Source organism: Penaeus vannamei, chromosome 1 (assembly GCF_042767895.1).
Source record: "Penaeus vannamei isolate JL-2024 chromosome 1, ASM4276789v1, whole genome shotgun sequence".
In the NCBI taxonomy this organism is placed as follows: domain Eukaryota; kingdom Metazoa; phylum Arthropoda; class Malacostraca; order Decapoda; family Penaeidae; genus Penaeus; species Penaeus vannamei.
The window spans coordinates 50,642,725-50,655,224 of NC_091549.1; the positions used below are offsets into that span (position 1 = coordinate 50,642,725).

General features: G+C 37.7%; 1 protein-coding gene across 2 annotated transcripts in view; it reads right to left on the reverse strand.

The window, feature by feature from the left end:
* LOC113824125 (nascent polypeptide-associated complex subunit alpha, muscle-specific form) overlaps positions 1-12,500 on the reverse strand; it is a 32,413-nt gene that overhangs the window by 16,045 nt on the left and 3,868 nt on the right. Inside the window, exons 1-9 of one of the 2 annotated variants that reach the window (XM_027376868.2) lie at positions 12,121-12,500; positions 5,117-5,368; positions 4,646-4,789; positions 4,113-4,246; positions 3,253-3,480; positions 2,931-3,030; positions 2,239-2,602; positions 1,429-1,595; positions 972-1,225 (exon numbers count right to left, since the gene is read on the reverse strand). The exon at positions 12,121-12,500 is cut by the window's right edge and continues 362 nt beyond it. In XM_027376868.2, coding sequence (XP_027232669.2) covers positions 972-1,225; positions 1,429-1,595; positions 2,239-2,602; positions 2,931-3,030; positions 3,253-3,480; positions 4,113-4,246; positions 4,646-4,789; positions 5,117-5,352 — 1,627 coding nt within the window. In that variant the 5' untranslated portion in view covers positions 5,353-5,368; positions 12,121-12,500. The remainder of the gene's footprint in view (positions 1-971; positions 1,226-1,428; positions 1,596-2,238; positions 2,603-2,930; positions 3,031-3,252; positions 3,481-4,112; positions 4,247-4,645; positions 4,790-5,116; positions 5,369-12,120) is intronic. The other variant, XM_070124443.1, reaches the window with a different exon arrangement.

Here is a 12,500-nt window from a genome sequence, read left to right on the forward strand (position 1 = left end):
ATGTATGATGTACACATCCCATGCACAGCTACTTATCAGATTTACTTGTGTATGTGTGCATGTGCATGTGTTCATATATATATATATATATATATATATATATATATATATATATATATATATATATATATATATATATATATATATATATATATATATAGACATATATGTGTATGTATATATATATATATATATACCCATATATATTAATTTCCATGCGCATGCGCACACACACGCACACGCACACACACACACACACACACAAACACTCATTCACAAGCATGCACGCACGCACACACACACACACACAAACACTCATTCACAAGCATGCATGCATGCACGCACGCACGCACGCACACACACACACACACACACACACACACACACACACACACACACACACACACACACACACACACACACACACAAACACACACACACAATCACATACACACATCACACGCACATCACACGCACATCACACGCACACACACTCATCACACGCACACACATCACACGCACACACACATCACACGCACACACACATCACACGCACACACACACATCACACGCGCACACACACACACACACACACACACTCATACACACACAGACAAACATCACACACACACACAAACATCACACGCACACGCAAACATCACACGCACACTCGTACATCACACACACACACACACATCACACACACACACACACATCACACACACACACACACACACACTCTCTCTCTCTCACACACACACACACACACACACACACACACACACACACACACACACACACACACACACACACACACACACACACACACACACACACACACATATAACTTGCCAAACAATATTATTACTATTAAAGTAAAGAACAATTATAAACAAAATGTTATAATAAACACTTTCATCCTCTCTCCAGGATTTGCAAAAAAAATAATGACAGACAGATGCTAGGCTGACCTTGACGTGAGTGAACAACATGCCGCAGACTATCCACACTAGGAGGAGCTGGTGGAGGTTGGGATCCACCTCGAGTCGAGAGGGGTGAGGGGGTTGAAGGCGCATGTGGAGGACTAGGCATAGGAGGAGGAGGTGGGGGTGGGGTAGAACGCGGTTCAATCTGCGCATAGGTTTCACTTCCCACGCCTCTTGAGCCTTCATATATGCAAGCATACATCTCATCAGCCGAGTCATCTGACACGGTCATGTAGTACCTGTGGAGCAGAAACAAATATAACAAAAAACACGAAATCTAATCACATAAGATTTGAAAAAATATATAGCACAAATCTCTTCAAATGAAATATTGTTAATGGAGCATCCCAACTGCAAAATATCATTGAAATATTCTCAAAGCAGATAATTTCACACTGAATAAAAAAAAATTAAACTCTATACTCATTTCAGAATAACGCACCCTTCTCCTTCATGGGGTTGAGTAGCTGGAGATGCTGTGGTAGCTGTTGTCCCCTGAGTCTGTGCTTTAAGGGCAGCCAGGGGTTCCCGCACACTGATGCTTGTGTAGCCTCGTGAGTCCTGGGAGTCTCCGCTAAAGTTTTGCTGTACTGGGAGCTCAATGCCAGCCTATGGGAGGTTATCATGGTAAAATGATTCTTAACTCCTATCCAGTTTGGACATCTCTAATCCCTTAACAATATCTTATGTAGGTATGATAGTTTATAATACAAAAAGAGTATCTTCAAGCACCATTCAAATTAAATGTTTCTATCTTAATGCTACATAAATAATGGTCCATATATTTAGAAAAATAAAAATGTTACATTACTTAATTATCTTTACATCCTGATAAACAAATACATACCGTTCCATTTTGCTAGCAAGAAGCACAGAAAAATATGTAAGTGTCTGACCATCTTTTTCACTGGTAACACTATTCATCCATGACCGTGAATGAAAACCTATCCATTAATCAGTGAATTTCAGATTTCATTTGATTTAAACTAGACAATTATTTCTGTAATTAGCTCTCATAGAAAAATATTTCCATAAAATCCTAAATTCAAAAAATCAAAAAATCTTATTCACACTCATAACTCAAAACTAATTATCAATATGAAAGATAAGACTATCAATTTTGAGGAAGTATCAAAGCATATGAATAACTGTATGATTTGTTTCAAAGTCACAGGCTTATCTATATATCAAACAAAAATTAAGGAAAAAAGGGACATCATCAAAAAAAAAGAAAAATTCACATATGACTTACATGATGTAGTGGGGGTGTCATATAAGGCAACTCCTCATTGGCAGGGGTGCGTCCTGAGATAGCCATGGCGGCAGGGATGTCTGCAGAAGGGGGTCTATCTGCACTCGGCCCTGTGCTATGGGGGGACGTAGGGGAATGTGCTGAGCTCGTCATGGAGACCCGGGCGCTGAGGAGGGGTGACCGGGGGGATGATGGCCCAAGGGCAGAGGAGGCTGAAGTCACAGAGGTGGTCATGAGGCCTCCTCCCCCAACAATGCTATCTGCAGGAGGACCTGATCCCACAGCCGTCTCCTCCTCCAGGTCAAAGCGCTTCTCTGGCACAGGGGGAGCTGCCTCATAGGTAGCCTCAGTGTCCCATCCACTACTGCAAAGGGATGGAGGAATTTTGGAATGAGCCCCTAATCTGTATTTAACATATCAAGGTTATAACAAATTGCAAATTTGGCAATACAATCAAGTACAAATCTGGCATATAGAGGTTATGACATTCATATAAATAAAAAAAAACCTGATCTAGACCAATTTTTACAAGAACAAAAGTACAATAGTCTAAATGTCACATCAAATGATCAAAATAAATATGAATATCATTTACATACATCTAAATATGAAAGGAAAAAAATCAATTATACTAACATTGTTTATAAAAACATGCCAAAAATGTATGAGAAAAATAAGGGTATTGTACTTACTTTTTGTCTTTGGCAATGGCTTTGGGGTCATCATAATTATCTGTATCTGTTTCAGGGTCCTCAGAATCATCTCGAACCACCTTCGCATACGGATGATCTTCTGCAGAACAAGAAAAATATGGCACAAAATGAATCAATAATGACAATAGGATATATAACAATAAAAATAACAACCACATCCACAATATACAAACTATACTGTCACACCCACCAACCTACCTACACCCCACCCTATCCACACCTCCCTCCAAACCATCCATATTCAGACACACCATTTAATCCCCAAATCTATTTCCCTCCCCTGCTCTCTGCACACACTCACTCTTTGGTAGCTTGACATGAGCGTAGGGATGTTCCTTCTTCACTTTGGCATAGGGGTGAGCAGCGGCCACACTGGTCGCAACTCCAGGCCCATCACTGGTAGTGGGACCACTAGAATCAGTGGGGGAGGTCACATTGGGGTCACGCAGGACGGCTGCTCGACCCCCAGGCCCAATGGCACCAGAGGGTAGCACCTGCACACCGCCAATAACCTTGGCTATGCCACTGGCTGCGGGGAAAGATGGGAATTTTAGGATTAGTTTTTGTTTTCCATTAGAAAGTCTTAAAAGGATGCTTCCCTAATATTAGGTTGATTGTTTTTTTTTCCTCTTAATAATTACACCTGAAAAGGTTTAGTACATTCTAGACAGTAGAGAAATTACCAAGATCAAGCCATTCAGCCCATTTGGCATCCATTTTTGCCTTGACAAATTGTGAACCTAATGACATAAGGCACCAGATCTCACCAGTCCCACATTATCGGATTATTGGACGGAGATTGTTTTTCTCTTCTAGTAGCAGCAACAATCATACGGTTGAACTTTATGGCACTGGCATATAAAGTGAGGTTAAGCCTTCAGTTTTTAAAAGTTTTTAAAATGATAACAAAATAAAATCTTTTAAGTGCCGCAAACTACCAAACGAGCCACCACAAACAGGGGAACTGCCAATCGGCCACTAGCCAAAGGGTTAAGAGCCATTCCTTTTACTTATTTACTTATATGTGAATACCTAAGAAATAATTTTTTTTTTTTTTCCTTAACAGTATCAAGACTATCAGTAACTATCCAAAATTCTGAATCCCACTATTTCAGTTTACTTCATGTACTTCATCCTCAACAGTATAAAGTCTATTCTTACCATCATTGACATCTCCAACTGCAGCATAGAGATCAGAGGAATGTTGTGACTGTGTGCGTTCCACATTGCACTCAGCTGATGGATCTGGATGAGCGCTTAATGGGATAGCTGGCAATTCCCGCTTCAGAGTACATCTGCAGAGGAAAACATATAAATAATTGTAAAGAATCATCATTATCATAAACCTCACCATCATCAGAAATTAATGAATCAGTGAATCAGTTGAAAACACATTTCATTCTATGTACCAAACGATATACCTTTCACAACCGTATTTTATTTACAATGGAACAGGTACAACTACATGCCATAGCAATTTATGAATCAAAATAATGATTCTAACAAACAAATAATTAAAAATATTGACTATAATAAAATGTTACTACTAAACACTATCTTAAATCATTGGAAATTAAAATAATCATAACAATACATATCCACAAAAATCAACCCTAATGCTATAATACAACCAAATATATCTATATATATACTGCTAATTTTATCATTAACACCAGGATCATAAAGTTCCCCACCTGCTGGATGCCTCTGAAGCCTCATCACTGCCTTTAGGTGTGTTGGAGCCATTGATGCGCGGATAGCTGCTGAGCCCATTCTCTCCTCCATCATGACACACCTTCACTGTCGTCAGCCCCTGGCTCAGCTCGTATTCATCGTAGCTACATGTAAGAGAGTTGAAGTTTATTTTGAGTGTTGTTCCCATTATTTGCTTTTCTCTTTTCTTTGTTTCTTAATCCTTATTTTGTATTTATCTATCTATTTACAAATAAAGGGTATGTTATCTACAATTATTAAAATTCCATATCAATTTCTAATTCAAATCAAATTTGATGACATCCCAAGTATCATTCAACAATAATAAATGTACTGAAACCAACATTGTCACCATCATCACAAACTCCATTACTATCATTCTTAATCAACATGAAGTAACATAAAAAAAAATAAAAATAAAAAATAACTTAAATCTTTAATACCATACTTACCCATCATCTTTTTTGGCGCACACACAGAATGCCAGGAACACAAAGAGCACAAGCGTGAAGCCAACAGTGATAAGCACAGCCCAGGCCTGTACTACATCTAGTGCCACAGTCAAGGCAGGGCCATCGAGGGGGGGGCCGCCTGGCTCGCTTCCTAGGACATCTAGAAGCGAGGAGTGGTGAGGGGTATAGGCTCCCCCCAGGGCCCATGCCGGCCCCCTTGTTCCTACACCCACCATCACACCTGGGTTTGGTCTGTGGGAAGGAGAAATAAGAGGAAATAGTGAGATATATATTTTCTTTTGTGAGACAGGTACGAAAAGATTAAGTCTCCTTATTGCAGTCGAGTGGATGACACGATAAATTTTAGATGGTAGTAAGTATAATTCTGCCTATTTCCGTAGCAAGTATAGTATTGAATTAACCTATTCCATTCACGGCCAGTTGGGTTGCGTTGGGTTGGGTTGGGTTGGGTTGGGGTGGGGTGGGGTGGGGTGGGGTGGGGTGGGGTGGGGTGGGGTGGGTTGGGGTGGATTGGGGTGGGGTGGGGTGGGGTGGGATGGGGTGGGGTGGGGTGGGTGGTGGGATGGGATAGGGTGGGGTGGGGTAGGGTGGGGTGGGGTGGGGTAGGGGTGGGATGGGGTGGGATGGGGTGGGTGGGGTTCATAACTGGAAATAACGATTATATGCCCATGCGCATGTGTGCCATACCCATAACACCAGCCTTAAAATTCAGGTTAACTAAAGTTATAAAGAGCTACTGAGAAATAGATTCTTTTTAATTAAGATACTAAGCTAATATTACAGGTGAGATCATTGTTTTCAATGAATAAAGAATTAAATATTGCATTTCACTTTTTGTCAATCAATAACAATTGATCAGTTTTCTTTGTTTCCTTTTTTTTTTTCTTCTTCTTTTTTTTTTTTTTACCATATCATGACAAAAATCCAAAGTGCACAAAATATACGTGCATACTTAACCGTCATACAAACATGAAAGGGACTGAAAAAGTTTCCATCCCCAAACATCAGTTATTACCATTAATAATTTTCTTATCTGCGATATTCATTCTAGACTGATATATAGTATATTAAAGGGACAACTTCTCCGTATATAACCTGGGGCACTATAAAAAAAATAAAAAAATAGAAAGGCCTTATAACTTAAATGCCTAACATATAGTTTTTAAGAAATATTTTCCAACGGCATCACATTGAATCATATTATTCACAAACCAGACTACACAATATAAGATCAGATATAATGTACTTTTATTCAGTTTTCCAATGCAAACCCATCAGATCATTATCAATTCCAACTAATTCCACATAAACCAACAAAACACTCAAAGAAAAACTAAAAAGAAAAATAGATCTTTTAATCACTGAAAAAATATCAAGGTCATTGTCACAAGACTTGACTCTCCCCCCCTCCTCCCCCCTTAAAGCTTTTCCCTTTAGAGATACTATACCCTAGGTTCTCCCATACTGTCCTAAACATGAAACTGCCCTATAGCAAAGAAAATAAAAACATTCCAACAGTAACTGTAATGGAACTTTCTACCCATGGCTTGATCCCTGACCTTATCTTATCAGTGACCTTTCCCTGCCACTCTTCCTGTATATGTGGGATGTGGCTCTTTTTTTCTGTTTCAGGACAATATCTGGCTCACTGATTTCATATTTCTTTTATGATGAATTTTATTTTTCCTTCTTTTCATAAGCAGCTACTTACACTTCACTTTTCTTTTTTTCTTTTCTTTTTTTACTTTTCATTTTGACTGTCTTTCACTTACAACTTTCTCTTCTTTCCTTTTCCATTTTCAGACTAGCAAGTCTAGATAACTGTGACCAAAGAATTGTAATCTTCCACTGACATTAGCAGATACATATCTAGTACAAAATATGAATTAATGCAATAATGTGCAAAACAAATAATCGCACAAAACGGACAAATACATACGTGAAATCCTCCCAAAATCTTGATCTGCTACACCTCAAGTAAAACACACAATAAGTATCAATACACAAAGTGACTGCAGAATTTCCGAGGTCAAAAAACTGTATCAGAGCCCAGGATACTGACGCTGAACCTTCATGGGTGTTTATGCATCTGTATAAATATTTGTGTATTGAGGCAAGTGTGTATTCTATTCTTAACTCCTTCCGTGATCTGTGTGAGTCACTGTTCTACATCACATACCAACTGCTGTGCAACTCATTATAAAAAGTTTCTTTGTTTCACTCCAAGTTTCAGGTTTTTGTCTTCTTCCTTTTTATCTCATCTGCAGTGATATAATAACACCCTGAGATATACAATCCAGTGTACAATTGTACATTTTGAAAAAAATAAGCCAAAATTAAGCATCTGCTTATGTTTTCTTATCAATAGCAAAACATCCCTGAATAAAAATGAAAACTCTGTAACTGATTTTCAGAAAGTAAATCAGTTGCAATCAAATCATAACTTGTGATAATTTAAATACAAATATGCAAACACACAAACACACACACACACACACACGCACACGCACGCGCATATGCAAACGCACACGCATGCACACACGCATGCAAACACACACACACACACACACACACACACACACACACACACACACACACACACACACACACACACACACACACACACACACACACACACACACACAGAGTATGAACATATATCCAAGATTTCATAAGGATGAACTGTTTTTTATTGGTATAAAATAATTGTCAGTATCAAAAGTTTTTTCATTTAGTTTTACCCTGTCTATATTAATCTACATAGATGCATATTTTTTCACTCTCCTCTAACAATGTTTAAAACAATTTCATAAATGATCCTGAGTTACTAATTTGTTTTACTTTCACAAATAAAAGCAGGTACTGACATTGATAAAAATTACGTAGAGTCTCCATCTTTGTAAATCATATCATTAAATGTGTCAAACCAAGGGTGGGGAGGGAAGGTGAGATAGTACTGCCCTAATTAATCCTTTTGTATATGATTGTAATAATTCAAAGATTTACCTGCATTTGAATAAACAAATATATAAACAATTAATCAAGCAGAAAAAGAGTACGGAAAATTTCATGAATATTTAGAGGTATCTCAATATCGTGCCAAAAAATAAAAAATAAAAATCATAAATAATAAAAAATAAAAAGAATATCAGCATAAACAACTCTTTACATTTTATGAATTACCAAAGCCATTAATATGAAAAATTTAAATCTAATAATTACAGAAATCCACAAATGAACTTTACCATTATTAAAGAAAAAAAAAAGTCATATACTAATCACAGAAAGGTCAATGTGGAAATATAGTGACACTTCCTGCAGCTATTTAAAGAGAAGGTTAATCAACTGTTTTCTGGAGAAGCACAGAGCTAAATCACCCTCTGTCATCTAATAATGTAGGAATTTACTTCATAACTCTAAGCAGAGTACTTACGATATGAAATATTAGACATAATTATGACAAATTAATGCCTCTTCTGCAGTCAGTGTAAGTAAGATCTATAAGGGCTTAGTATAAAGTTGGGTGAAAATATGTTCTTTGATATAAATCTTTGCACAGAATTTATAGGATAATGAAGATCATTCAGTTCTACCTTATCAAAATCTACTCAAAATATTATGATAAATGAAAACTATTCTGACTGCTACTTCATATCTGAAGTCCCAAAACATAAAATATCAAAGTTCCAGAGTACTTTGAAAAAATAGCTTTATAATAAATCACAAATCAACAATATGAAATAAAATATTAGCATGTACAGATGGAAAAAGTAATATAATGGTCATGGAGAAAGTAGAATACACAATCAAGTATAAACAATATTTGCATTAAGTAAAGGCAAGCCAACCATTGCTTATCATAGGATAATCTGTGAAATTATGCACCAAATAGCAATAGTTGACAAATTGCTGCATCTTTAGACTAGTGTAAATACATTAGAATAAATACTAAAACACATCCTTCAATACTAAAATACAACGTAATATAATGAAAATAACAACCAAATAAATTTCTAAAATGTTGGACAAGGTTCCTTGAGGCTATAACCATTCTGGAACGTACTAATGGTTTTCAAAAAGTTCTCTTATGCTTTGGAGTGTAATAGTATCATTTTGGGTGTTAGGAGCATCATTGGGGCACCAAAATAGAGCAAAAGAAACATAATGAAAAGTAGAAGTCCTTATTTCTGACCGCTAACATTTGTAAAGAGTAGCTAAAAGAAGCAAGATTTGAGCTTTTAGCTCACAGTTTGTCCCTATTTAGTTGTACCTCTAACCCTGTCCTTTGATTTCATTGTCTCTGTCTGTCACTGATATGTCAAATTAGTAACTTAACCCTAACTGCCGGGCATGTACTTACATGCTATGGCTGTTGTGGATAAAGTAGTGAGTGGTATAATATCATGACCATTCCTGCACCATCAGCTCAATGAACAGAGCTTGTTTTTCTCCAATAGTAGCAGGATCATTTCTATGGTAAAACTTTTAGGCAATAACTCACGAAGTAATGATAAACCTTCAAAAGTTTAATATTTATAAAAATTATATCAAAATAAAGCTTTTAGGTGCCTAATGTTGCTTGCAAAGCACCAAACGAACTGGGTGCAAATAGGGGAAACTCGATACGCACCAACAATCCCTCTATTATGTCCACTTGCCAAACCTTTTTTACCCGGCATTATTGGGTTAATAGTGTTCTCTCAAGACACAGGCAGCTGGTGATAGTTTTGTCATCACACCTACATTTCTATTGGTTATTTCACAATTAATGTTTCAATCAGATTTCCATACCATACATGAATGGAGCATAGTTATAAGCCTCTAAGTACATAAATATTTAGATCAATAATCAGAATACCCTACATAGGGCCCATTTCCCTAGGGGATCCCTCAGAACATAAGCTGCTCTAAGCAAGGGGTTCACGATCTGGGAGGCAAAGGGTACTTTCTTTCTGACATCCAGAATATTTATAATAAAAAAAAAAATGGACTAAACAACATACGTATAGCCTTTCAGTTCTTAGATTATGGACACTCATTAGAATACAGCAAGAAAATAAGAGAAGACACTTGAAAATACACAAAACGACAAAAAGAATTAAAGAAAGCAAAGGTAAGCCTAACATCCAATCTCTAAAATACAACTAGTGTGACTCAGGCACTCACCATGCCCTTGGCATTCCAGCAAAAGAACAACCTCAACCACCTATATTCAGAAAGGATAGCGCTTGTAGACTGTCTAGTAAATCTTTGCAGTATGGGGGCACTCACCAGAGTCTAAGTCCTGAACAACACATCACAAAATCTGTTTAACAATCGAAGTTGCCAGGAATAAATGTGTCTTCACTTCGGTATGAATGGCAAGATAGCGCTGAAACTTGGGAGCACAAAGTAGACTCAGGCTATGAGTGGCACTTTCAACGATCTTTTTCCTTTATTTCTGATTTAACAGTTTGCAGATTATTTCTTGTACAGATAACTGAAACTTTTAGTCTTCCACAAGGATATTTGCTTCAATTTGCCCTAGATTAGTATCTCGAAATCCTCATGCTCTGCCATTAAATAAAGAAATATCTTTGTCAAATGTTATCTAGTCAATGTTTCTCACTTTGCCCTACAGTGCCATAAGAGTAGAGGCTACAGCAATCATGTTCTTAGTGTCAGGCAAACGCAGTCCTTGGTTCAACAATTATGAAGACTATTATCAAATTAACTAATAAAAAATGATTAATAACGCAAGTGTATAAACAACACTTGCGTGTCCCCTTACCAACTGACACTCAAGACAAGAACAGCAGCCCCTCACCAGGAATATTCTGAAAAGACAGATCTTTACCATCTTTTCCAGTGGCATTTACGGTGTCATGCAGCACGACACAAGATTAAAATGCTGTCTTGTGATCAAAAGCGAGATAGGCCACTACGCTCTCCCACTTCTGTGACGTTATGGGAATGGTCATGGTTGATGGCTAACTGTTTTACTGTGATGGTTATTTTTTGACTGGTACAGTCTAAGACTAAAGTCCTCGGAAAGGTTTTGCGTGTTTTGTTTATTTCCGAGAGATGGCACTGCAATCACTGTGTAATAAAGAGGCGGATTCCTGAATGGAGGAGGGAGGGAGGCCAGAGTTAGGTTGTAGGGATTCATTACATTACTTCATACATGTTTGAATCAATGAGATTGAGGAAAATACGAGGGTGTCAATGAATTCCCACTCATCTAGCGCAGTGCCATCTCTGGGCAATAGACAAAACATGCAAAACCTTTCCGAGAACTTTAGTCCCAGACTGTACACAGTATTTACGAATATAATATCCAAGATGGCATTTGATATCTTATATTGAATTTTGCTGTGTAATAAATATCCAATACAAGTACATATAAGCAAGAAAATAACTGAGATAGGAGGAATGCATCTAGCAACCCAATAAATATTAACCCCAAGCTCCATTCCTGTCACGCAAGGTATCGCATTTGCCTAAACCATTGGAAAAGACCGCATTTGTCAAATACCGAATCAGTCCAAGATCAGACTCACCAGAATTTACACAGAAAACATTCAGTAGACTTTGCTGAAACATATAACAAGAGATCATGGCATAATATGACACTGTGCCGTCACCAAGCTCGAATTTCAACCATCCATAGCAAATTACAAACGTTTAAAGCAATTTGAATGGATAGTATTAGATGGGAAGGAAAAATAAAGTTAAAAGCAAAATTTAGATTCCGAAAAATGCTGCGGGTGTCCTTTAAAAAAAATCCCGTCAAGGTATAAGACTTGCAAGGGATACAGGTGCAATGAAACCCCAAAGTCAAAAACACCTTCTCATTTCTATTTCTAACTCCATCAAAAAATCTTAGAAATAGCCTACTAATCCCAGCTTTAAAACTAAATTTAACTTTTCCTAATCAATCCCGAATTTTCTCTTTGAATTATAGAACTTTTCAAGAGAAATAAGAAAACACTTTTTTGACTCACCTTCCATCCTGACACCAAAGTGGAAGTAAAATCCGAAGAAGTCACCCGGAAGCCACACTTTTGCTCTCCTTTTCCTCTCTCTTCCTTTATCTCTCTCTCCAATTCACTTAAAAAATAATATCCCGAGATCAGGTCACGCCCTTGGGTCAGTCACTCCCTTCCTTCCACAGTCCATCGCGATATCGGAAGAGAAATACAAGTTCACATCACACCATTTGGCCCCTTTTCGCGCGAGGAAAGGAACTTATCTCTCGTTCCCCTTACTCCACGCTTCTACCCTAATTCCCCTTAGCTTTAGGTACTTTGCAGTAGGCACAGGGGTTGCACGAGGTCATAAATGGGGTCATATGAGCGGGCAACTTTCATCGGATGGCCGCCAT